The 26,555-nt window shown below is 35.3% G+C and overlaps 1 protein-coding gene across 2 annotated transcripts; it reads right to left on the reverse strand.

Moving 5' to 3' along the window:
* Positions 1-926: 926 nt before the first annotated feature.
* On the reverse strand, positions 927-25,237 carry LOC121411243 (programmed cell death 6-interacting protein-like). 2 transcript variants are annotated; one of them, XM_041603855.1, is made up of 16 exons: positions 24,999-25,237; positions 21,522-21,576; positions 20,970-21,039; positions 20,391-20,518; positions 19,611-19,764; positions 17,257-17,483; positions 16,261-16,483; positions 15,768-15,891; positions 15,131-15,308; positions 14,133-14,354; positions 13,339-13,498; positions 12,710-12,858; positions 12,227-12,361; positions 9,548-9,713; positions 8,231-8,271; positions 5,149-5,218 (listed from the first exon to the last, which is right to left on the reverse strand). In XM_041603855.1, exons 1-15 carry the CDS (start codon positions 25,199-25,201, stop codon positions 8,258-8,260), a joined length of 2,208 nt encoding a protein of 735 aa, XP_041459789.1. In that variant the 5' UTR covers positions 25,202-25,237; the 3' UTR covers positions 5,149-5,218; positions 8,231-8,257. The 2 variants fall into 2 exon arrangements, with proteins under 2 accessions (XP_041459788.1, XP_041459789.1); XM_041603854.1 differs by lacking the exon at positions 8,231-8,271 and having other exon boundaries at positions 927-5,218; positions 24,999-25,236.
* Positions 25,238-26,555: the final 1,318 nt, after the last annotated feature.

Raw genomic sequence — 26,555 nt, forward strand, 5'->3', positions numbered from 1 at the left:
TAAAAATTGAAATATTGTATAATTCAAACAATAAAAAACAAAAGAAATAGTGGGTGAGTGACATCACCGACTCTCTCATTTGGATGTAACTGGCTCGTTCATGTAACTATTTTGTTGAAAATATGCGAAACTTTGAAATGTCATATCTTTCTTATTTTACATCCGATTTTGATGAAATTTTCAGCATTGTGCTTGTCTGATTTTTCTCTATTGATTCAAATCAACATTTTTCTGAGGTGGACTTGACTTTTAATGATGATAGATCTATGTTGACAGACTTATGATGACCGTAAGGCATGGTCACACCGCCCGAGCGTTGTTGGAGCGGTCGTGGAGCGGAGAGAAAAAATCATCACCGCTCGCTACCGTTCACCATTTTCGATTTCGATTGTTTTTTTTATGTTTTCGATATTTTCCCCCAATTTTGAAAGCGAAATTCGACCCTCTTTCCCTACCGCTCCACGACCGCTTTCAACAACGCTCGGGCGGTGTGACCATGCCTTCATGAAGGGTTGTTCCTGACCACAAACAGGGGAAATAACATTGAAAAAGCTTCCATACTTCTGTACAGAGGAAATTAAAAAAAAATCTGACTAGATGAAAATAGACCGAAAAGGTGATAACAGCTTTAAGGTAAAACTCTCATATCCTGGTGTATTGATGATAGTGTTGTTGATGATGATGATAGTGGATTTATGGTGATAAAAAGATTGATTGTGATTATGATTTTGGGGACCATGACTGTAATATGAGGATATTGGTTAAAAGACAATGTATTGTAATGAATGACTTGAACATCAATACTAAAAAAGTAATCAGAGATAAATATATTATATCAACATTCCTAACTGTAACAAAATGTGATTTAATAGCTTAAGAAGGCACTGATGAAGGAAACATAATAGAAGATTGTCATTAATTTCTCAGAGTTTTGAACATAAAGACTATTTTAATGATTTTTATGAGATTGAATAATCATTCTACAATAGACAGTAAATGACATAGAATTGCATTCATATGCATACATACAGGCTATGATTATTTAAATCAAAAGTATCAAAATATATCTGATCTAATATCTGTCATCACATATGATATCATAGACAAGAACTGGACATGATACATTTTGCAGCGTCACACAAAATTGATAGGAAAGGAGTATGCTACCACTGGACTTTAACAACATAGATAAAGAAAGATATTCATGATTATTTTATTCAAAGTAAAAAGTTCCATCTCATTGCGATTTGTCATTGACAATCACCAGAAAGAACAGATATGCTACCATGTGACAATACAGAGTAATCCAGAAAAAAAGGAAAATAAGAAGGAACCCCCCCCGAGCATTATCTTCTTTTAACCACAAATATAACAACTGAATGACACATTCATTGGTGGCAGTGCGGTGTCTCTACTCTCATTTGACGCAATTCATATGATGCCCATGTAATGCATGAATGAATAAAAACAAATGAAGAAAGAAGACCAAAATGTTATTGGTATCAACAAAGTTCTGCTACTTTGCTTTCATATGTTGCTCCTATAACAACTGCATAGTGAACAAAAGACTTTGTACATGGCTGATGGTTGACAAAATGCAATGGTGAGCAAATATAAGCATGAGGTTAAGAAATACAACTTCGATAATCTAAGGTCATTTTCACATATCGAGGTATCTTATCAAATATTACATATTGAATTTTTTATGACCTGGGGTATTCACTTTAAAATTCAGTTAGGGGCTTTCTATATTCAAATTGATTTTTCCAACTCTTGCATAAATTAAATGTCACATAAGTTGCCTCAAATGAATGAAGAGACTCTAAGCTGCACAATGATGTGACATTTATTGATTACAATTGTATGAAGAAACACTGATAATTCTTTGTTTCATTTTTTTTCTGGAATGCACTGTACAATAGCCTCACCAGACAGGAGCTATATAATTCAATGCTGTCTGGTTCTGAAACAGTAACTTGGAGCAAGAAAACCAAAACAAGATTTACCAATAATCTAATCTATGTATGTCCGACACACCTTCTCTTGTAACTCAAGCATGAGACACGAGAGGCTAGAGAACTTCAACTTCAAATATGTTAAAATATCATAGATTTGGGGTGTGAACGATAAAGTATGGGCAAGTCCGTTTTTTGACCGAGTCAAATTAGATAATGATCATGTACAAAGTGTCGGTCACCCAGTGAAAATACTTGACACCATCCAAATTGGTTACCTTTGGGTTGGTTTCATTAGTGTAACTGCAGCATAAAACGATGTTCCACTTACTTTACTGCATACCATAATGTGACATGAACCAAGCCAAACCTGAAGATACAAACATCATTTCTATATTCATCCAATGAATCTTCATGACAGATATTAAATATGTCACACACATCCTGCCTATCTATTTAATCTAAAATTGTTCATGAGAATAAACAAATGCCCAGAAATTTAATTGAGACATTTAATATCTAAACACTAATTTTCAAAATGATATTCACTGGTTATATAACTACATATAGAGTAATTCATTTTCAGTCTACTACATGGATAACAGAGAATGTATAATGTCTTCATATGTTTAAATGATTTAGGAGTACAATGATAATTAACAGTTTGCACTTTTTCCTGACAAACAGGCCTTTGCTTTGACAGTCTTATCAATCCTAACAAAATAAAACAGACTTTAATGAAAATCTTTGGACTCATACTCAAGCAATTATTTTCCACCTCCCTTGTGATATAAGATTCCGTAAGAGGATTCAGGGACAATGCAAGATATACACTGAATATATTCACTTCATAATGATACCAACAATAAGAGAACCATGGAATGATCATATAATGTAATAACTTGTCATTTCCAGTGATTAACTACCAATTAACTATGTCATATTAAAAAAATGCTAATTTTTCTTTTAAAACTATGACTTAAGAAACTATTTTAATATAAATCATTCTTTAATTAATATAATCACCTCATCTCAATCCCAACCCACATTACACTAAAATCAAATGTCACACAATCTCCTCCATCCTCACTCAATACAAATACAATATGCACAACAAACTTTTCTGGCTTACCTAACAAGGGTGTCTCAAAATTGAATGAAATACTTTAAAAAAATGGAAGGATTAAAGAAAATTAAGAGATTATGTGATCTTATAAACATGAATGTATAGTTCAAAAAGAACTTAAAGGTAGTTCATTGGTGTTGGTGATATTGTGTCATAGGTGATAAAACTCAATTGCAAAGAGCATCAGTAGTACACTACATTTACATCATAATCAGACTTTTGGAGGATATTTATCAATATCACTTCAAAAGCTGAATTTTATATATATATTTTATTAATTCATATTATTCTTCTGAAAATGTTATTAGGAATGAAGTTTTCCATGATTTAATTCCTTCTTCGAACCATACAAGCAAAAATGGAAAACAAAGAAAAGCAATACAAGAAATATGTGATGTGGGACAGAAAATAAATAAATTAGACTCCCAATTGTCCTAAAATCTTTTAAATCCCCTACATTGCATAATGCTTAGTATTTATAAGTAAATACATAAAATACTCATAAAGATAATGTATATGGTTGTTTCATTTATCTATCAAAATATAATTCAATGTATTAGGCTAGATAGTGCATGGTGGCCTCACATGGGCAGTGTGGGTGCTACAAAGATAAATGCATAAATTTCAGAAAGGTAATTTGAAATTTAATGGTGATTATCAATGAATAAGCGTTCTTTCAATTATCATACCTGCAATCTCTTAAATAGTAGTAGGCACACACAGGCTTATAACAAGTCAGCAATGATTTTAATATCTTACAAACATAAAGCTGACAAATAGTCTCTACATTTAAAGCAAATGGCATTCATGACCTTATTCTTGTAGTTTTTTTTTATAAAATTTGCTCTAAAATGTTTCAGTTATACATATATATCTACCTATATATTCCAATACACTATTTTACAGGTCTAACCATTATTATTGATCAAAAATTTTCAGACAAATGACATGTAAAATCTCAATTTTCTACATCACATCAAAGTATGCATTCAGACTAAACTTTTATTCTATTTTCTCCTACTTTTCAAATATTGATTTTCAAGCTTGTAGACATAGTTTTTTTACCAAGACGTGCACAATAGAAAATTTGTGAGTTAGGTTCAGGAAAAAAAATCTGTAAATTACTAAACATCTCATCGGCAAGTAGATAAAGATAAACAGTACACAAAGTACTCTTGACACGTATGCGTTTTATTAGTCTTAACAACCCTCAGTAGAAAATGCAAAAAAGCTTATCTAATATATTTGACGTTCAATATTTAGTACTATCCTATTAGAATTCTTTTTGGCATTAATGTATGAAAGTAGTAGTATTAGTTGACTTTCTCAAATGACTTAATGAAGTAAACAGAACATTGGAAAGACTACATACAGCTACATCCAAGTATAATTTTTAAATAAATGTACTAATATATTTAGTAAACATATCAAGCAAGCATCTAAGAATTTCATAAGGGGGTGGGGCATGTTGTAGGGCCTTACAACTTAATGCTTCATTTGAGCATCAAAGTACAATATAAAAAATACAAGAGGCATCACTCCAAATAAAAGGTACATTTAGATATTTTGGTTAAATATGTAAATGCTATTGCAATTTGATGTCAAACAAAGAAAAGAGGTTGGAAATATTCTTTTGACATTTAGAAGGTCCAAACTTATCGTGGTGGTTGTTGTCCGTAGGGGTTGTATCCATACTGCTGCGGTGGCTGCTGTGGATAACCTTGTGTCTGTGCTGGATAGCCTTGCTGGGGTGGTGCCTGTCCAGGGTAACCTGATGCAGGCGGCTGCTGGTACCCACCATAAGGGGGCTGCTGCTGCCCATACCCCTGCTGTGGGTAACCTTGCTGGGGGTAGGTGCTTGGATTGTAGGCTGGCATCGGGGTGGGCATGGGCATGGGGGCACCGCCATAGGGTGCATAAGATGGCATGGGTTGGTACTGGGGTGCTGAGCCAGGCTGCTGGGGGTAACCACCGGGTACCGCTTGGGGTGGAGGTGCAGATGCTGCTGCAGCCATTGTTGGTGGTTGTTGAGGTGGTGGTGCTGCTTGCTGGGCTGGGGCCTGAGATGGAGGTGCTGTTGATGGAGGTGCACGGCTCACATTTGGAGGGGGTGGTCTCTCAGGTGGGACTCTTTGACCTGTTAAGATTGGGGGTGACACAAAGACAAAATAGTCTTAAAAATACACAAGAAGGGTACATTGTACAGTGAAATGAATGCCCGAAACAAATACAAAATACAATCTTCATTTGAGAAAATAAAACAACTAAATTCACCACAAGATTTGTAAAGTGACAAATATGGGATACATAAATGCACTAAAAGGGGATGGTATCTTCAAAATTTCACTTGCTTGTTTTTACATTTTCTTCCAATTCTGCTTTTCTAAAAGCAATATGGTGACCATTCAACAGCTATCAAGTGATCAATATATCCTTTGTTAGTTTTTACCAGGAAAAAACATTAAAAATTAAAGGAAATTATATTACTCCATACAATTGTACTGCTTTGGCTATAATTCACTAAAGCTGGCAAAGCATTACACCAATGTATATATTACTTGAAATATTAAATGTTGAATCTTAAATATCACCTTGAATTGCATCTACTATGTGAGAAATCAGTAAAGCTCAGTAGCACTATTAGCAGTAGCAGCCCATGCATGCAAGCAAATGGAAATACATGACAGCCTGCTGTCATAGCCACAGAGCACAGCATATACACAATGTGCATGGAACAATAAACATAATTATCAGTGTCTTCTTTATTTCAACATACTGTCCATAGTTGTGAATTATCTATTCATGCATATTGGTACCAATGAAGATAATACATAAGTGTCCCAACTTGTTCCGTTTGTATGATCAAGGAGTGTTTGCAGTGAAATCATAATGATGAGTAAAAGAAAATGATGAATATTTATTAACAAATCATGTTCATTGTATTTAACAAAAATGCGGAAAACTTTTTAATATTCCCACTTGTACAGAAAGTGACAAAGTCTTAGCTTCTCTCAAAAGAACATGGTTATAGCCCTACTGTTATATCCCTAGTAGGGACTAAAGCCGTAAAGAGAAGTGGTTATGCTATGGCTTGAAACGACATGAAATCTTTTGCTGTTTTTTTTCTGAGGGTGTTGAAAAAATATTTATACAAACCCAAGGTAATTGTGAGTCTCATGACAAGTTGCATCGGAAATTTAGACATGTTCAATATCCTGGTGCAATCATTTGCAATATATTAACTTGAATTAGGAAGTACAGCTAGTTGTGTGATTATTATACCAGTGATGCATAACATTGCCATATTGGATGATTAATTTCGATGCAAGACTTCAAATGGCTGAATAGTATTGTAAGGTCTGTCAGTAAGCTGCTAGAGATCGTTCTTGCAATCTATTGAGGCCAGTCTTGTAACAATCTGGTGGGTGTTTCATAAAGTTGTTCGTAAGATACGAATGACTTTACGAACGACTGGTGATCCTTTCTTGTGCTATGTGATATCCCTATGTAATTGAGTTATGACCTAAGAACATGTTCCAGTCGTGCGTAAAGTCGTTCGTAACTTTACGAACAGCTTTATGAAACACCCACCTGAAGTGATCAGTGGGGATTGTTACAGCAAGTCATGTAACATGAAAGTTGCATGAGGTCATACTAACAATGAAGTAGGCTTTACTGTAGCCTGTAGGACATGAGCATAATGAAATGTTTTCAAATCCAGGACCACCACTTAATCTCAAACTCAAAAGGAGTTTATCATTTTCTTTAGTACATAGCAACTTTGCAAGTATGCAAAACACCATGATATTATCTCATTGGTGTTGGTTACTGGTATTATCATTTTGAAGAAAAAAAACCTGTCATGAATGAAAATAAATAAGTACTTTGAAAACATTGATATAATAAATCTTATTTATGAAAATATAATGAGGTCTAAACTATAACAAAAACTGTTAATTGAAGATGGTAATATCATACATGTAAATGTACTCAGTATTAGTGCTGACTACAATGTAAAACAAAAAAAAACATATAGATAAAAACACAATTTGCTGTTCTCTCTGCTGGATACTTTCCAACTGATTTCTCTGTATTGTGCCTATTTTTGTATGAAATGTGTACACATTCATGTGAGTGTGTTGCATGTACATCATTTTGGACCAACATATTTACAAAAGCTTGATAAATGCTACAGTGCAGAAATTGTTTAACTTACATGTATCTGACGGAAGATAAGTGAATTATATACATGTAGGTGAGCACAATAGTTACAATAAATATGATAAAAAATCATGAAATTTATTAGTCTCACTTGAAAAATGTAATAAAGCAATAATCATTCAAAAAATAACTCATGAAGGTACAGTATTCTATTATCGACTCCAAAATCACTTTTACTTCAGACTATCTTAGAATCTAAATAAAACACTAAAACATGGATATTTGGAGAGGTGGAAAGGAGAAATCTAGATATGAAATCAAGATACACAGAACTAACAGTCTCAACATGATAAGACATCAGTGCCCAATTGGAATTGACTGCTAGCAGCTTGGATTCCAGGTATCCAGACTGACAAAGTGAGTGTGGGAGTGAAATATATTTTACAAAGAATAAAAAATATTCATGCAAAAAAACAAAACGAGATCTATATACCAAACTAAATAAAACCACCAAAGCCATTAAGATGAATGAAAGTGACATAGTCATTAGTGCTGTAGATCTGTCATCAAAATTATTTTCATAACACTTTACAGAGAAACAGAAGAAAAGATTTCAGCAGGTAGAAAACCCTTCCTACACCACACTACCCTCCTGCAATCCAATCTTTAAAGCACAACAATTTGATGTAGAAAAGAGCTCAAAGCAGCCTCCTTTGATTCATAATAATCTTAAAGGTAATGTACATAAGATGAATTTATTATGCACAAATCAACGTCAAATAGTATGTAATATGTAATGCAATTTTATTAATCACTTCAAAATTGTGCATATTTCGAACCGCAGATCTTATACTTTCTATACTTCAGTTCAGCATCTAACTGCATGCATGATCTTCTGAATACATGTACTTTAAATACTGTATCATAGTCAGGTAATGTAGTGCTTTGCGAACTCAACAGAAAGACGATGCCACAGAGGAATAACTACCTTATTTTATCATTACTTCATTTCATTTCAGTGTTGATTACCTAAATGAAGAATAACATGAGAATGTGGTTTGTTTTGACAAGGTATCGGATTTTTTTTTTATTTTGAAGCTATATACATCAATAGCTATAAAGAGCATGCAAAAACATGGTTCATTAAACAAATGTCTTGGTCAATTCTTATCTTATTCAAAAGAGTGCTTTATAAGCTTGCAATCTTAATTTTTAATCAGATTCAGGTAGTCATCATTTAACCAAAATACACCACTAAATGTACTTAAATCTATCCTAGCCTAAGGAGGAAATAAATGTGTTGAAAGACTGCAATCATTTAATTCCAATATTAATTTTTAAAAATACACATTGCAACTATCATTAAAGATCCCTAAAAATGGAAATTGTGAACACAGATAAAACATCTGCAGGCATGTCAGTCAAAACATAATATATTTTTATAATGAATGAGCTACAAAAGCACACATCAGAAAAAAGACAGAGATTGTATTATGCAGCATAAACTTATTTCATAAACTTAATAAAGGTCAAGTCCACCTCAGAAAAATGTTGATTTGAATCAATAGAGAAAAATCAGACAAGCACAATGCTGAAGATTTCATCAAAATCGGATGTAAAATAAGAAAGTTATGACATTTCAAAGTTTCGCTTATTTTTAACAAAATAGTTATATGAACGAGCCAGTTACATCCAAATGAGAGAGTTGATGATGTCACTCACTCACTATTCCTTTTGTTTTTTTTATTGTTTGAATTATACAATATTTCAATCTTTACGAATTTGACGATTAGGACCTCCTTGCCTGAAGCACAAAATGTTAAAATAATGGAATTCCACGTGTTCAGGGAGGAATGAAACTTCATTTCACATGACAATGACGAGAAAATCAAAATATTTCAAACAATAAAAAACAAAAGAAATAGTGAGTGAATGACATCATCGACTCTCTCATTTGGATGTAGCTGGCTCGTTCATATAACTGTTTTTGTGAAATGAAGCGCAATTTTGAAATGTCATAACTTTCTTATTTTACATCCAATTTTGATGAAATTTTCAATGTTATGCTTGTTGAATTTTTCTCTATTCAAATGAAGTTTTTGTTGGGGTGGATTTGTCCTTTAACAGTTTAGGAAATGAGGCGAGTGAGGGATGGGGAGAATGGGAGGAAATTGGAGGAGAGGAAGAGGGGGGGGGGAGGAGAGGAAGAGAAGGGATTTAGGAGAAGTAGGATAAGATGGGAGGAAAGAGAGGAGAAGAGGAGAGGGGAGAGGAAGATGATGAGGGGAAGGGAGAGAAGTATTACCTGTGTTGTGATGTGTTGGAGCTGCTGGTGGAGAAGTAGCAGATTGGTTGGCGATAGATTGGGTAAGATCCTTCAATAACTCCTCCTTTTCTGTCTTACGAGCAAAGCACAGATCACTAACCTTGCTCTGGAATTTGACCAGGATTTGGGTCAGGTCATTGTAGAACTAAGGGAAGAAAGAAAGGAGAAAGTGAGTCACATGACAAATGACTGCCCAGCTCCAGTTTGACAAATCAGTTTCTGAAATTTAAAATGATTTAAAACCTGGACAAAAAAAGACCAACCAAAACAAATTTAACAACTTGATGGAATGTAGAAAAATTTTAGGGAGATGTTCAAATAATCGGGAGAAGCCAAGGAAGAACAAGTGGAATGCCTCTGGCCGTCTCACCTGCATCACGCGGTTCAATATAGCAGCAGTGCTGACTTTGAATACTACTCTAACTCGCACAAGATGTTCAGTGATACATGGTTACTCTTATGTCCACTTTTTATGAACGAGACCAATAAACTTACAGAGATATGATGGTTATTCAACAAAAAACCCCAACATGGCCAAAGTTCATTGACCATACATGACCTTTGACCTTGATCATGTGACCTGAAACTCGCACAGGATGTTCAGTGATACTTGATTACTCTTATGTACAAGTTTCATGAATAAAATCCATTAACTTTCATAGTTTTGATGGTAATTCAACAGATAAACCCAATTCGGCCAAAGTTCATTGACCTTTGACCTTGGTCATGTGACCTGAAACGCGCACAGGATGTTCAGTGATATTTGATTACTCATATGTCCAAGTTTAATGAACTAGACTAATAAACTTTCAAAGTTATGATGGTAATTCAACAGATACCCCCGATTCGGCCAAAGTTCATTGACCCTAAATGACCTTTGACCTTAATCATGAGACCTGAAACTTGCACAAAATATTCAGTGATGCTTGATTACTATTATGTCCAAGTTTCATGAATCATATCCATAAACTTTCAAAGTTATGATGGGAATTCAACAGATATCCCCAATTCGGCCAAAGTTCATTGACCCTAAATGACCTTTGACCTTGGTCATGTGACGTGAAACTCATGCAGGATATTCAGTGATACTTGATTAACCTTATGTCCAAGTTTCATGAACTAGGTCCATATATTTTCTAAGTTATGATGACATTTCAAAAACTTAACCTCAGGTTAAGATTTCGATGTTGATTCCTCCAACATGGTCTAAGTTCATTGACCCTAAATGACCTTTGACCTTGGTCATGTGACATGAAACTTTAATAGGATGTTCAGTAATACTTGATTAACCTTATGGCCAAGTTTCATGAACTAGGTCCATATACTTTCTAAGTTATGATGTCATTTCAAAAACTTAACCTCAGGTTAAGATTTGATGTTGACGCCGCCGCCGCCGTCGGAAAAGCGGCGCCTATAGTCTCACTCTGCTTCGCAGGTGAGACAAAAATTGAGGTTAACTCAAACATGTGATGTACATACTGTGAAAGGATTTAACAAAACATGGGTCTTTATTAAATTCTTGTATCTTGTGTCTAGTTGGGTTTAACCCTATCTAGGCCGGGGGGGAGGGGGCCTAGGAGCCCCCCCCCCCTTCAATGATTTGCGCAACGCCTGGGTACCAGTTCCGACATTAAGTAACATTTTATATGTCCATGTCAGACCAAAGATTCCTCAAAAACATGATATTGTGTACAAAGTCAATGCAAATTGTGTTTTCAACTAAAAATCATAAATGTATGATTATTTTAAGTTTTGCTGATCTAAATGCCTATATTTGTTTTATGCTGTTTATGATCTCAAGAGTCCCCGACAAAGTTCATTGAAAAAAAAAACAATGAAACACACAAATACATAATTGCAAAAAACATAATACCGGTACATAAGAAATTGAACTGATATCAAATTTTTTTTACACGTACACCGCAAAGCGTTTCTCTAACTTTATTTAGGGAATTAGAGGAAAAAGTTTATGCATATATTAGCATAATCACTTAATATTGATTTGCATGAAATAAATCACTACAATTTTGTACATCATGTCCTAAGCAACCTGCGTGTCAATTTTGGCGCGATCAACGGCCAAGATCTTAAAGGGGTGCAGGTCTCCCAGCCCCCTAGCCATATGAATTCCCAAAATACCCCGGTCTAGATAGGGTTAAATAATTAATATTTTGATAGTTGGTAGAGAATGAATTACTTTTCCAAATGAGCTAATACAATTACAATAAGGTTTCAACTGGATATATGGTAATCAAAGTGATATTTCAAAAGTGATGTCGCTTCAATGTCACACTATTATTCAACATTATAACAATGACTATAAAGTGGATCCTAATTGAATAAATGGCTTAATGCACGCACATGACCAGGCATTAACTTTGCCTAGTGTATAAATTTACTTTCAATGACCAGTTATGTGCATTCATAAGTAAATGATAATGACTGGACATGGTTTGGATATGACAATTATTCAAATAATTGAATAAAACAAATAATACACATCATCTTGCTCAGGCATTGATGTAATTACCCACACTCATTTCATTTGAAACAGTTAAACAATTGTGCATGATATGCCTACTAATGCCCCTGCTGATGTGCAACATTTGTATACAACATTCTACGACTTGCCATTGACATCAATTTTCTCTATCTCACCTTGGTCCCTTCTATAAGATTTGATGTAAGCTCCATGTAGCTGTCATAAGCAACGGCAAGCTTTTTCATCATCCCTTCTCTTTCCTGGGCACCTGTATTGCTATCCTTGGCTGAACAAAACCTAGTGTTAGCATCCTAATGCATAAAATAGTTGAAAGAAAAGGTATCAAAGTAAGAAAGTATTTATTGAACCAAATTTCATCCCCCCTTTAAAAACTATCTGAAATTAAGAGAAACTCAGTAACAACATTACTATACATACACAGAGATGAATATCGACTGCTTGCTTGTGAAATAATCATCACCATGCTCATCAATGATTTTGTTGAAATTTGCGAAATATGACCTAAGTGTTCAGTAAAGTACATCATGAAAATTTACATGTTGTGTAATATACACCCCCAGATATCCTCTCTCTCTGCAGATATTTCCTCCTTTTTCTGAAAGGATAGGAATTGAAAATGAAAATAAATGAATGAGAACCTGAATATTGTTGAGAACAGTCTCTTGTTTGTGAACACTCTCCTGAACCTGTTGAATGAGGCCGCTATATATCTGATCAATAGTAGCATTGGACATTGCATCTTCATTGATTACACCATCTGAGGCTAGTGCCTGCAGGAACTTGGATTCTAGAGGGACAGACAAAAACATAAACATGTCCATTTACCACAGAAAATTTAATTGAAACATAATTCCGACAGCAATAGCAATTACATGTATAGGGTGTACATTAAACTGGATTTGCCGGTACTTGCATTTGCAAGCTAGTAATTTGTCTTAATTATCTTATAAATTTACGAGCGGAAAATAGAGGGATTTGGACAGCTAGTGACAAAACATTTGCTACGGTGTTAATATCTCAGAGGACATAGGGTTAGAGTTTGGGATTGTAATAGAGTTTTTGGTTCTAAATAATGTAAAGATAAGGATTAGGATTTATTTAGTTTTCGAGGTTAGGTTTTATGATTGGCTTCATAATGTGCAGTTTCCATCCGAGCAATTGTCGTTGCGGAGAATGACATTGGAATTGGACAGATGGTCTTTGTGGACAGGCTGCAAAAGGCATTTTGACTACAAAGTACGTTGTGAACGTTACAAAGAGAACTTACGCATATCTACGGTGGCACTCTTAATCTCATTCTCCAAGACTTCTCTAACAGTCTTGATTTCATCCACTGCTGTCATGAGCTGTCTCAGTTCCTGTACTGCAGGAGACCCCTGGGCTGCAACAGCCCCACTGGCTGATGGAAGTGAAGCTGCTATATCAGCCTGAGGAATAAATAATATAGGTCACATATATCAAGTATTGAATTGCCTTCAATATTAGCATCATTGGCTAGTAGGATCAAGAACTTGTAATCACTAGATTTCAAAGAATAATCATGTTTTTAAATGCAAGCCTGTACAGATCTTGCACTTGTTACATAACAACTTCACACACTGAAAATATGGAATCAATACATTTTCTGATATCACTTGATTGATATTGATAATTTGAATGAAATATTGCCCTAAATTAAGGATTAAGGCAAGCATTAATATTGATATGGAACAAATTACTATCATCAAGACTTGATTCAGAAAGGGTTTTGTACTTCTTATCCAACTCTAACTCTAAAGTGCCCCCCCCCCAAAAAAAAACCCTCTGTACTAAAACTTGTTCGATTTGGGCGAAAATGTATCCAGAGCACCTGCTATTAATGCTGAGCCATGCTTATCAATTCTTAATTAAAACAGGTTCAAAATAAGAAGGAAAAGAGGGAAGTCTTTTATATAATGATACTAAAAATGTCTCTGTTGATATGACAAGCAATACAATAATTTATTATAAGAATAATTAATATGTTAATAAATGATTAGTTTTGTTTGTAGTGGGTCGGAATTTATACCACCATTCCCTTACCTCACTCTTTGTTAGTATAACAATAAACTGTCTGTTCTCGTTATATTTTCCCTTGACAACAGTATCAGCCTGCACGGCATTGTCCAGAATGGTTTTATACTTCTTAGATTCTTCCCTCAGGGCTGTTGTTAGCTGTGGAGATGGAACACGGCTCCATTTGTCCTTGAAACGTTCCTTCATCTGCCTATCACTTTGTTCCTCATCATCGAGTTGACGGATGGCCTGTATTTACGATCATTCAAGTACATTAATTTGATAATTAATCAGCATTTTGAATTATTCAAATTACAACAATTTGTTTAATTTCTTTTCTTTCTTATATTATTATTTTGTTTTTACATGCCATACTGCCATCAGATGATAATCAGATATCAATAAATTTCTTCAACTGTAGAATACACATGTACCGGTATTTTTTTTTCCAGGAGTTTCTGCATTTATTGTAAAATCAAAATAAATTTACAATACATAAACATAATCGTAGTATGAAATTTATAACAGTGTCATAACAAATTTAGACATGAATAAAATTTTAGGATAATACAAAGTAGTGAAAAACAAATGCAGTGGCAAACTATATAAGCAAAATAAATGCTTGAGTGATAGCAGCCAAGATGTATTGAAAAGTATTGAGCTAGTTGTTTTATTTGTGATTTATTTTCTAAAACCTTTGGCAATTTAAAGAAACTGCCTTTTAAAAAAGTATTATACCATCATATTATGTCATATTTACAGCACACATGGCAGTAAAAATCATTGTGAATTAGTCATCATAAAAAAAAAGTTCATGTTAAAACATGGCATAAATATTGAATTCCTTATATGGGAATTCCACTTCACTGTCTATACCAAGTATACCCTGCAGTGAACATGCTTGTCCTTTGTACGAAACAAAGTGATAATATCAACCTTATAAGCAGCAGATTGAAAATGTTTGAAGTTTGAGATACAAGGTTTTTATCAGCCCAGCGACGAAATGTCTGATATCCGGTGTTTACCTCATCCAAAATCTCTCTATTCCTCTGAAGGAGATCTGGTAATTCATTGAATAGTTTGTCTATGTACTGTATTCCTCCTTTCTCTTTGACGGCTTGAGACTTCTCTAAGACTGACCTAGGAACCGAGTCTCCTTTAAGGTCCTCTATGGATGCAGGTAGGTTGAGGGATGATAGGACACTGTTAAGAGAAGCATAGTTGGAGTTTATTGATGAATTACATGATACTCTTAGGGGGGGGGGAGAAACATGCAAACAATTGCCAGTTGACTACAGGCCTCAAACCATTCTTATATTTTGCAATGGATTGCTGACCAGCTTCTCACAACAGAGTAAGAACCGTTCAAACTATACAACTGATTGCAAATTAGATTTCCTGTAACACCCTCTTAGCGAGGTATGGCAGTACAAATCATCCAGCAATAGCAATTACTGCCTTCTTCTATTACTAAACATTTGTGTAAAGAGCATACATGTATGTCATACCATAAATAAATATCAAATCTAACTGAACTATTTATCAATTGCCAATGTTGGTAGTATACCCTGCACATTCAAGTTGACAAATACCTAATAACATTTCAATCTCACAGTTTATTGAATATCACTGAAATTTTTAGATTGGCTTCGGTTTGCTTACCCGTTCATGAGTTGAGTAGCCTCTCGTAGCTTCCCAATCTCTCTGTTGACAACCTCTGCCTTACGGTTCTCATAGGCAATGGTTGCATTGTGGACACTTAATGGAACCAGTGATGTAAACAGGTCTAAGAAAAGCAACCAATCAGGGAACATTACTGTACAATAAACTGGGAACATTACTGTACAATAAAGTGAGTCTTGTATAACTGTACAAGCCAGCCAAGTCAAAGGCATTTTTATTACAGTATCTACCAATATTGAGACATGCTTGAAGGACAGTGTGTATACAAGTGGAATACTTCTTTATAATCTATATCGGCTGATAAATAAATAAATCAGAAAGTTATGAAGGTTTAAAGAATTCAATATGCAAATGGCTGAATTCGTAATGTCACTGGGACTTAAGAGTACATGCAATTCACACAGATAAAATGCAAATGAAGGATGAACAAAACAAATCTGTCTTCTGTACAATTCTACTATTAGTATCTCACCTGTTGATTCTGGAGATAATGGTGTGGAGAATTCTGTGGGTTTGGCGATCTGAGCTGTGCCTGGTTTACTGAGTTGAGCTACAGAGGGTACGACATCATGATAGATGAAATCATTGTCCTTCTTGACAGCTTTAAGTTCTTGGTTGACTCTAGCAGCGAAGTCCTTCGTGTCAATGGACTGGCCCCCTTTTCTTTCAACTTCTGCCAACAGATCACTTGCATGCTAGAAATAATTAAAACACAAAATGATTAACAATAACCCCTGCCAACTTAATTCTGTAATTCTTTATCAGAATACCATGCAATCAAGAAAGTTTTCCTTCTGTTGACTGCTATGTTCAGTGTTTTTCACATTTCAGTCAGTCAGTCAATCAGTCAATAAATCAATCAATCAATCATATTCATTTTAAAGCAATGCTTTGTGATTTAAACAACTTACCAATTTTCAATGTAGGTAAAAAAAATCCACCTACCAGCAGTTGTACAAATGAGAAATATAATTGTATGAAGACAGGATTCTAATTCATTCTTTCAACCACCAACAAACATGACAACAAATTTTCACTTCATCTCAAGGAAAGGCACATCCATAGATTCCAAATGAAGGAACCATTTCACAGGGCAGAATAACTTTGGATATGTTACTTTTCGTTTTAATCATTATCAACTTGTGCTTATTTGTGTAAGAGATTGTCAAATTCACAAAGCATTACTTGGTTTTCATCTGTCATCTTAACACTTGGTCTGGTTCATGGGGCCCATTTCATAAAGATTTACAATTATTGTCAATTTGCCATTATGGGAACTACATGTACCATAAAACAGGGCTCAGCAGCCAATCACAAATCAAGGTTTCCATGGATGATACAATGATGGCAAAGTTACAACAGTGAAACAACCCCCTGAACTTGCTAAGATAACATTTCACCCTTTAATAAAAAAAAAAGATTTCTCTAAAAATCGTGGCTCATAAAAACTGCTAGTACTTGCACTCACCATCAGCCGTGCAACTTCTTGACCAAAAGACTTGGAAGTTCGCGAAACCAGGGCCTGATGGTACTCTGAGATGGCATGCGTGTAGTATTGTTTAGCAAGTGCAGTAGGGATCCATTCCTTGGGTAAGATACCCTTATTTGATGACATGCTAAGGTTCTTGGCTGCCTCCTGATATAGCTCACTAGCAGACAGTGCAATCTTAGAAACTGTCATGTCCTTCATCTTATCTGGGGATCAATGGCAAAAAGAAAATATTACTAAACTATCAAAAAGATGATGAGGAGGATAATGATGGTGATGATGAAGATCTCCTACATTTCAAAATGTATTATGTCGATATAATATATAGCATATATCAGACGCCCATTATCTACTACCTATTCGATGGCATACTAAATATTACTCCGGCTTTAGCTCCAGCTGCTACAGGCGCTTGGTGCATTCAAGGAATAAATCCTGCTGGGTACCCCTTCACCTCACCTGGGTTGAGTGCGACACAGTGTGGGTGAATTTCTTGCTGCAGGAAAACACATCATGGCTAGGAGTCAATCCCACGTCCCTCTGATTGAAAGATGAGAGTCGTAACCACTCGACCATGACACCCCACTATATATATATGTATATATATTTTTTTTCTGCTTTTTGTTTTAATAATAAAAAGGAGGAAATTTCTCAGGTATAATTATATTTCAATTAGAATGTTAGAATGTATGTATGTATGTCATTCATTATGTCATTTAATGATTACATTATGCTGAGAAAAAAATGATTACACTTGGATATACTTATGTTTGAATGTGGAAAGAAATAAATCCAAATAAAATCAATGATGATGATGATGACGATGATGATGATAAAGATGATGATGAAGAGGATGATATAATGATGATGAAGAGGATGATGATGATTATGAGATGACGATGATGAATGATGATAAAACTAGAGATGCTCGACGGGTCGCGCAGCCGAGCACATGTATCCCCCGAACTCACCGCGCCATCCATCATTGCGATATATAGAGGTCACACAGAAATTTGACAAATAAATACAACTATAATGGTGACAATGACCCTAGCATGCAGGTCCCCCAAGCCCGGGGGGCCACTTCCATTCACAAGTGGATACCATGCGCGACCATGGGGTCTCAAAAAGCACCCTAAACACGTAATTTCCATATTCTGAAAATGCACCCCTTAACAAGTATTGGCGTGTGAAACCCTACCCTTAAAAAGTATTGGAAACAAAATGATACTCTTGGCAAATAATAAATATTCCCTGAAATGAACCCCTAAACAAGTACAGGAATGTTTTATTGTTACGGGTCCTTCGGTCATCGCCCGGGGTCGTCGGCTTTACCTTATTTGGTTAGGTACGACCCCACCTTCTACACCTCGCGCAAATCGGACTGTAAACACGAAGTGTTGGGGCAAAAAGGACATCCTTTATAAAACATTTTAATTTTGTTTTATCATCCCCGCAAATTCGACCCTAAACACGTAATTTTCCTAGCGAAATAGATACCCTTTTTTCATTATTTTTGTGTTTTTGACACCCTTATCGCGTTACGTACGTAGCGTGCCCTATCGTGAAAGACATCCTTTTTACGTGTTTTTTTGGTCGTGCATGGTATCCACTCGTCAATGTAAGTGCCCCCCCCAATCCAATCTACCATCCAAGTGTGGTTGAAAAGTGACTTCTGGTTGCGGAGAAAGAGAGTCTTGCATGTGAACTTCAATGTTAACCTGAAAATGACCTTTGACCTAACAGTGTGACCTCTGACTGCAGCATAACATGCAGGTCCCCCAAGTCCATCTACCATCCAAGTTTGGTTGAAAAGTGACTTACAGTTGCAGAGTTAGGTGTCATATGAGTCTTGCATGAAAACTTTCACGTTGACCTGAAAATGACCTTTGACCTTATCATGTGACCTCCAACTGCTGCATAACATGGAGGTACCCCTAGTCCATTTACCAACCAAGTTTGGTTGAAAAGTGACTTATGGTTGCGGAGTTAGGTGTCGTAAGAGAATCTTGCATGTAAACTTTAAATGTTGACCTTTAAATGACCTTAACATGTGACCTCCACCCATACCAAAATCAATAGACGGCTTCACTATACCATACTTGACCTTCATACAAAATCTGAAGTTGATCGGACAAGAAATGCAGCTGATAGAGCGCTCACAAGGAAATCTCTGCGGCGGTGGACGTGGCGCGACAAGTCCAAATCCATAGTATTCCCCGAACTCTGTTCGGGGGATACAATTAGTAATACGAATAATGATAAATGTAATAATAATATCGATGACATCAAACATAATGCAACATATTGTACAGTTTTTGAAATATATTTACCATTTCTAGCCTTCCTCAGAAAGCACTCCTGAGCCTGGGCAAGCATGAGAGTGATAAGGGCACCAAGACATTCACTTTGCATGTCATAGGTATCAACCGTCTGAACAGCAGTGTACACAGAACTCTTGATGTATTGGAAAATACCAGCTGCACTCTAGCAATAAAATCATATATGAAGAATATAATTGAAATATCAGACTTAATTGAGTCACAAAGATTAACCCTTATAGTCCTGGGGGAGGGGGGGGGGAAGGGGTGGCAAATTGCCCCCTCAAAATTTTTTCCAATAAATCTTTACAGTTCGAGGATCATGCTACATCGTTGGCTATTTTCTTTCTAGTCTTGAGCAACTTTTGAATTATATTTACAAAGCCAGGATATACAGTTATGAAATAAACGCAACATGATAAAAGTGCATGTCAGACCCATATTGATTTAGACTTCAACTTTGTGATTCCATGTATAATATCAATACAAAATTGTGGTTTCAGCTAAATAAGTGATAATTTTTGCTTAAGTTTTATTGGTAAAAGTCATTTAATCTGATGCTTTTGAGACTTAAGTCTTCAAAACTGGCATCCCTGGGTACCAGTATTAAAGAAAAATCAGGAGATAGCACTTTTGTCTCAGGTAATCTTTAAATTCTTTATCACACCAATCTGCAGTGAAAGTTTAGCAAATCCTTTCAAATGGGTGAAAAAGTGAAAGTCAAACTGTTAGTCATTCGTTCGTTGTTATACTTTTTTTATATGAGGCAATAAGCAAAGTCAGCATACATACCGAGAAATGCTTTGCAGCCTTTTTGATACTATCATCATCATCTACACTCTGCAAAGCTCCGACCTGGCTGTTCATTGCCGCAATATTGAAGAGAACACACATCTTCTCAAAGGCAGCAGTATGTGCAGCTAAAATTGCAAGAAAAGTAATCAAAACAATTGTAAGAGTCAATAAATATTAAATCAAAACACTGTTTCAACAAAGTGCTTTCAGAATAAACAACGTTGCTTCACACACTCTCATACTACTTCACAGCCATCCCAGTCATGTTTAGAGTACAATAGCAGTGGACTATGCTATAGCCAAACTTCAGCTGACATAAAGAGAATCGTCCTAGATGGATTAGGTCCAATACATGTGTAGTAAAAACTTCAAATGGTTATTCAACCATCAATGACTCCATTTGACCTTTGCTCTAATGTGAGATTATTTTCACTATTTAAGGAAATGGAACTGTATTGAACCCACTGTGCATTCAGCAATCACTTCTCATCTCAATTCCAGAGTACTAAAATTTGAAACTAGATTAAATACAAAAATAATAATGGCTATAAAAAAGGAAAAAGAGAAAATTCTTACATTGTTTCCTAGCTCCACTCAAGATAGATCCTTTGTCAAAGGCATCCTGCCAGCTAAATTTCACAGTAACCTATTAAAAATGATGATGATAGGACTAATAGATTTTTACATTCGACAACATTAAGAAGTAAAGGCCGCATTACACGTGCAGTATACTCCCATTTTTTTTTCTCACTGCATGTACATGTATTTCTTTCATAGGGAAAAAAAATTATTAAAAACATAAATCATGAATAACTTTGTACACATTAAACAATTTGATTCATTTTGCTTATTTTTAAGTTATCTGATTACTTTCTAGTAAATAGAGAGAGCTGTGAATTTACACAAGCATTTTACCCATAGCCTAAAACATCAAATTTTCAGCCACTAAAATTTGGAAAATGAGATATTTGAAAATTTTCAACATGATATGCCTTGATGTTTCATATCCATTTTTGTTTTAATGAGAATTTCATGATTTCTAAATACACTCGTAATCAAAATCTAAACCTCTTCATTTCTGCTTATTAGTAAACATAATAACATCCTTTGAAAATAGTTAAATTTTACCTGGCCCTGCATGATAGGAAGTTTTGCATCAATTGCACAAAGCTGGTCATAATACCTGCATAGATGTAAACAGAATAAATTTGGAAAATTACAAAAGAAACTATTCATGCCAATGGTTAAAAAAGAAATTTATTTGAGTAATCAATGTGTAGTCAGGTCAATAACTTTGACACACTTACAGTCTGCAAAAAAAACTTTTACAAAGACCCTGTCAACAAAATCCATTCATATTGAAGATAGTTGAAGCAGTTGTCACCTGCTTGGGCCTCATGACCGTTCGCACACGCTTTAAAAATTGCTTAGTGATGTTGGCCCTCTTGGCTTCCCATACTAGGTATACACAAGTGTGCACTCCTGTGGGTGAGACTGAGAGTTTATCAGAGGTACTGTGTCAGTTTTTTATGAGATCAGATGCAGTCACAATTAATCCAACTGTTCATAATTACAGTGTATATTGTTTAATACTTGGAGTTTGATGGAATAAAACATGCTCATATTAGGCAGGAGTAGTGTTATAGGGTGAGAACTAAGCAACTTACTTCCAGTTTCTACTTATATATCACTTGTATACTGTGTTTAAAAGATAAATTGAATTCTTTTCATTGTCTTCTTGTTAAAGATCAAGTCCACCCCAGAAAAATGTTGATTTTGATGAATAGAGAGAAATAGAAATAGCATTACGCTGATAATTTCATCAAAATCGGATGTAAAATAAGTTGACATTTTACAGTTTCACTATTTTTCCAAGAGTAGGCCTATATGCACAAGGAATGAGACAGTCGTTAATGTCCTTCACTCACTATTCCTTTTGTTTTTTATTGTTTGAATGATACAATATTTCATTTTTACAGATTTGACAATAAGGATCAACCTGACTGAATCATATATTAAAACAATGCTAATTCCACATGTTCAGGGAGGAATTAATCTTTGTTTCAAATGACAATGAGGAGAAAATTAGAACATTCCATATTTCATACAAAAGAAATAGTGAGTGGATGACATCATCAGTCTCCTCATTTGCATACTGACCAGGATATGCATATAGCTGTTTTGTGAAATACAGTAAAAAATTAAAAATGTTGTAACTTTCTTATTTGACATCTGATTTTGATAACATTTTCAGTGTTATGCTCGTTGGGTTTTTCTCTTTTTATTCAAATCAACTTTTTGTTGGGGTGGACTTGTCCTTTGAAAAGAGAGTTTCTGTGCTACAATTTGACTTCAAATCAAGAGGGCCTTACAAAAATATGCTCAAAATTACAGTTTGAAACATGACACTCTTCTGATTGTTAGTGTTTTTTCATAATTTTTAGAATCTTTAGTATCAGAATTGATGGTAACATGAAATCTCCTTTAAAAAGGTGGGATACTATCTATTTTGTATGCTTAGATACATGTAAGTTTGGGGAAGTTTATCGGACACTTTGATTTAGGAAAAATGGGTGCAAAGAATTTAGAAAAACAAACTTAGCTTATTGACTTTACACATTACAGTGTTGAAAATACATGGGAGCAATGAGCAATTTTGCTCACATCTGCTTTGGGATCGCCCTCGCAACTGCCTAAAACTGCCAAGTACAGAGTAAATCCCAACACGAAAATCGCCCTCATCCACACCCTCATCCAGTCTCCCATCCCTGCCTTCATAGTAGCCAGGCCAGCACAGATGCAGTTTTTACTTCCATGCTTCATTGATTTCTGCCATGTTACTGAGTGAACTTACATGTATATACATGTATCTAGGTTTTTTACCTGACTGCTAAGAAAGCATGACTGCCTGTGAGCAAGCAACCAGGGGACCAACGGCTTAAGGTCCTCTCCGAGGGACCTGGTAATGAGGATAAATGCCTTACCAAAGGGCACTAGCGCATCACTTGGGAATCGAACCCGGGTCACTGGAATCCGAAACCCCGCTCTACCGACTGAGCTATTGCGCCTCCACTTAAACTGAATCACGGGCACAGCACGATCCTGAATTTGCGAGAAAATAAGTTCGTGTGAACTTAGAAAAAAAATCACAACTTTTTTTTATTTCAGCGCATTCTTTGGCGACCCCGCTTCTTAAATCTGAAGTCACCACATGCTCTGGAAATATGGTACAGATCCCGCAATTTGAAGGGCAAAATAAGGATTTTCAGTAGAGTGACAGTGCCTGGGTGTATTTGGTGTGTTGCGCCAATTGCAGTGTTGATTGACTGTGTTGCGCTCAGTGGCTGCTGGCGTGGCCATGGCTTGTGAAATAATGAAAAGTTGAAATATTAATGTTAGCTTTTAAGTTTCAGGCTGGGGTGCATTCAATATTTCATAACATGATTTTCAAGTGAGTTTTTGATTTATCAAATAAGAAATTAAAAATCATGAAAGGGTTTCCTCAAATTTTGTTCAAATTTGATTCAAACTTCATCCTTCCTCAAGCTTATTAAAGTGATTGGTTAACATTGGTTTGACTTTTAAAAATCTGAGCTAGAAGGTCACACTTGTCACCTGTGTCTGTGATATGTAACAAAAATGAAGCCCAGAAAAAAATTGCATTCGAAAATAATTAGGCCTATTTAGTGCTTCAAAAAATTGAAATATAAAGTGACCGGAAACACCATCTTAATTTCATCCCATACACTTATGTGTACTATTTAGGCATGAAAGACACCTATTTACAAAATCGGGGTTTGCCTTGTAGTTTTAGCTTTTCATTCTCAATAATGGTTGTTTTCAGGGTTTATTAGTTCTAATACATGCACTTGTACATGTTTCATCTTGGTTTGAGAATTTTTTAAATCGGCTGCTCACAAAGTTAAACAATAGTTTTTTAATTTTAAGCTAAATTCAATATGATGGACAGAATTCTAATCTATGACTATGTTAGAAGTAGAACATCCAGTTTATTCACGATACAAATAAACATCAAATGAACAACAATAAATTAAATAATCATTAAACAGCATTATCCTGGTTTAAGTCACCACTCCATTCACTGCCGTTTATTTTGTCAGCGGCGGCGACTTCTTTCCTCTCCCAGTCCCGGTCCCACTGACTTAGTACACAACGAGCACACACACACAAAAAGAGAGGTGACTTATTTCAGGATAAGGCCCATTAAACAATAATTAATGGCAATGAAGAAAAATATAGATAGCAATTAGATTAACAATGAACAATGACATGTCAATCATCATGGATGCCCTTTGCTTTGGTTAATTAAAATGGATTAGATTAGAATTCAAGTCAACTTCAAAAATTCAAGCGCAAGCAGGACAAACTGTGTCTGTCATTGTGATTGTGAACAGCGTGATGTGACACCAAGAACTGAATCATGAAAAAAAATGCCTCTGGAAAAGTGAAAATTGCTCTGGTATTTTTTCCACGATGGCTCCCTCAAAAAACTATTTCTTCACGACTTCAGTCACTGGGATTGACGTCCGGTTTAGTTTTGCCCACATCAATTGTATCATGTGGGACTGAATTCAAGAGTCTTACTTTGCCAGCGTATCCAGAGAAGTTGCATGTTTATCCAGTTTCCTACACACAGCGTTGGTCCTTTGTTTTGAAAATTCTTTAATTTGGGAATTAACGTCCTCCAATTCCACATCTGAATAAGTATTCTTAATGAAGTTCTGAAAAGGTCTTTGCAGCTCCACTTCGGAGCTATTTTTTAGAGGAACAGCAAGATAATTCGCCATTTTGATATTCTTGTAATTCAGACCCCAGTTGCTCCCAAATAATACACACAAAACATAGCTCGTATATGGTATCATGATAAATAGAGCCATCGAATTAGACTAGTGTGAGTTTGCATTTTGTTTCATGCTTTGAAAAAAGGTATGACGTGATGCTTGTTTTTAATCACGGGAAGATTACTCAGTCTAACCATCTATGGTCTTAACCCCTATAGATGAGCATTAGAATTTGGATAGGGATAGATGAATAATAGAAGATAGACAATTTATTTAAAACAGTCAAAATATATAAAAGAAATAGGCCTATATAGGCTATATGTTAGAATTTCTCTTCTATATATAATATGTATGTATATATACATATATGTATATATATATATTTTTTTTTTCAAAGAACGAATATGTGAAATAATAACTGTATACAAGATCACAAAAGGAGGAGGGTGAGCTTGGAGCGAGAAGAACAAAAATGTTAAAACAATAACTGCAGGTCATAAAAAAAACCGTGAAGGAGGATCGGAGGAGTACTAGTTCGAAGAAGATGACTCAGTCTAACGCATATAATATATATATATATATATATGTATATATATATATATATATATATATATCCCGGGGGGGCCACTTCCATTCACGAGTGGATACCATGCGCGACCATTGGGTCTCGAAAAGCACCCTAAACACGTAATTTCCATATTCTGAAAATGCACCCCTTAACAAGTATTGGCGTGTGAAACCCTACCCTTAACAAGTATTGGAAACAAAACGATACTCTTGGCAAATATTCCATGAAATGAACCCCTAAACAAGTACAGGAATGTTTTATTGTTACGGGTCCTTCGGTCGTCGGCTTTACCTTATTTGGTTTAGTACGACCCCACCTTCTACACCTCGCGCAAATCGGACTCTAAACACGAAGTGTTGGGGCAAAAAGGACATCCTTTATAAAACATTTTAATTTTGTTTTATCATCCCCTCAAATTCGACCCTAAACACGTAATTTTCCTAGCGAAATAGATACCCTTTTTTCATTATTTTTGTGTTTTTGACACCCTTATCACGTTACGTACGTAACGTGCCCTATCGTGAAAAAGACATCCTTTTACGTGTTTTTTGGTCGCGCATGGTATCCACTCGCCAATGTAAGTGGCCCCCCCGGGATATATATATATATACTTATATATATTTATATATATATATATGTAGTCCCAGAAGAAGGAGAAGAAGAAGAGGAAGAAGGAAGAGAAGATGCTCAAAAATGATGATGAATAAGATTAAATTATGGGATTATATGATATCAGATGCGGTACGTAAATCCTAAATCATTTTTCGTTGAGGTGCCATGAGCCTAATTACA

Source organism: Lytechinus variegatus, chromosome 3 (genome assembly GCF_018143015.1).
Source record: "Lytechinus variegatus isolate NC3 chromosome 3, Lvar_3.0, whole genome shotgun sequence".
In the NCBI taxonomy this organism is placed as follows: Eukaryota; Metazoa; Echinodermata; class Echinoidea; order Temnopleuroida; family Toxopneustidae; genus Lytechinus; species Lytechinus variegatus.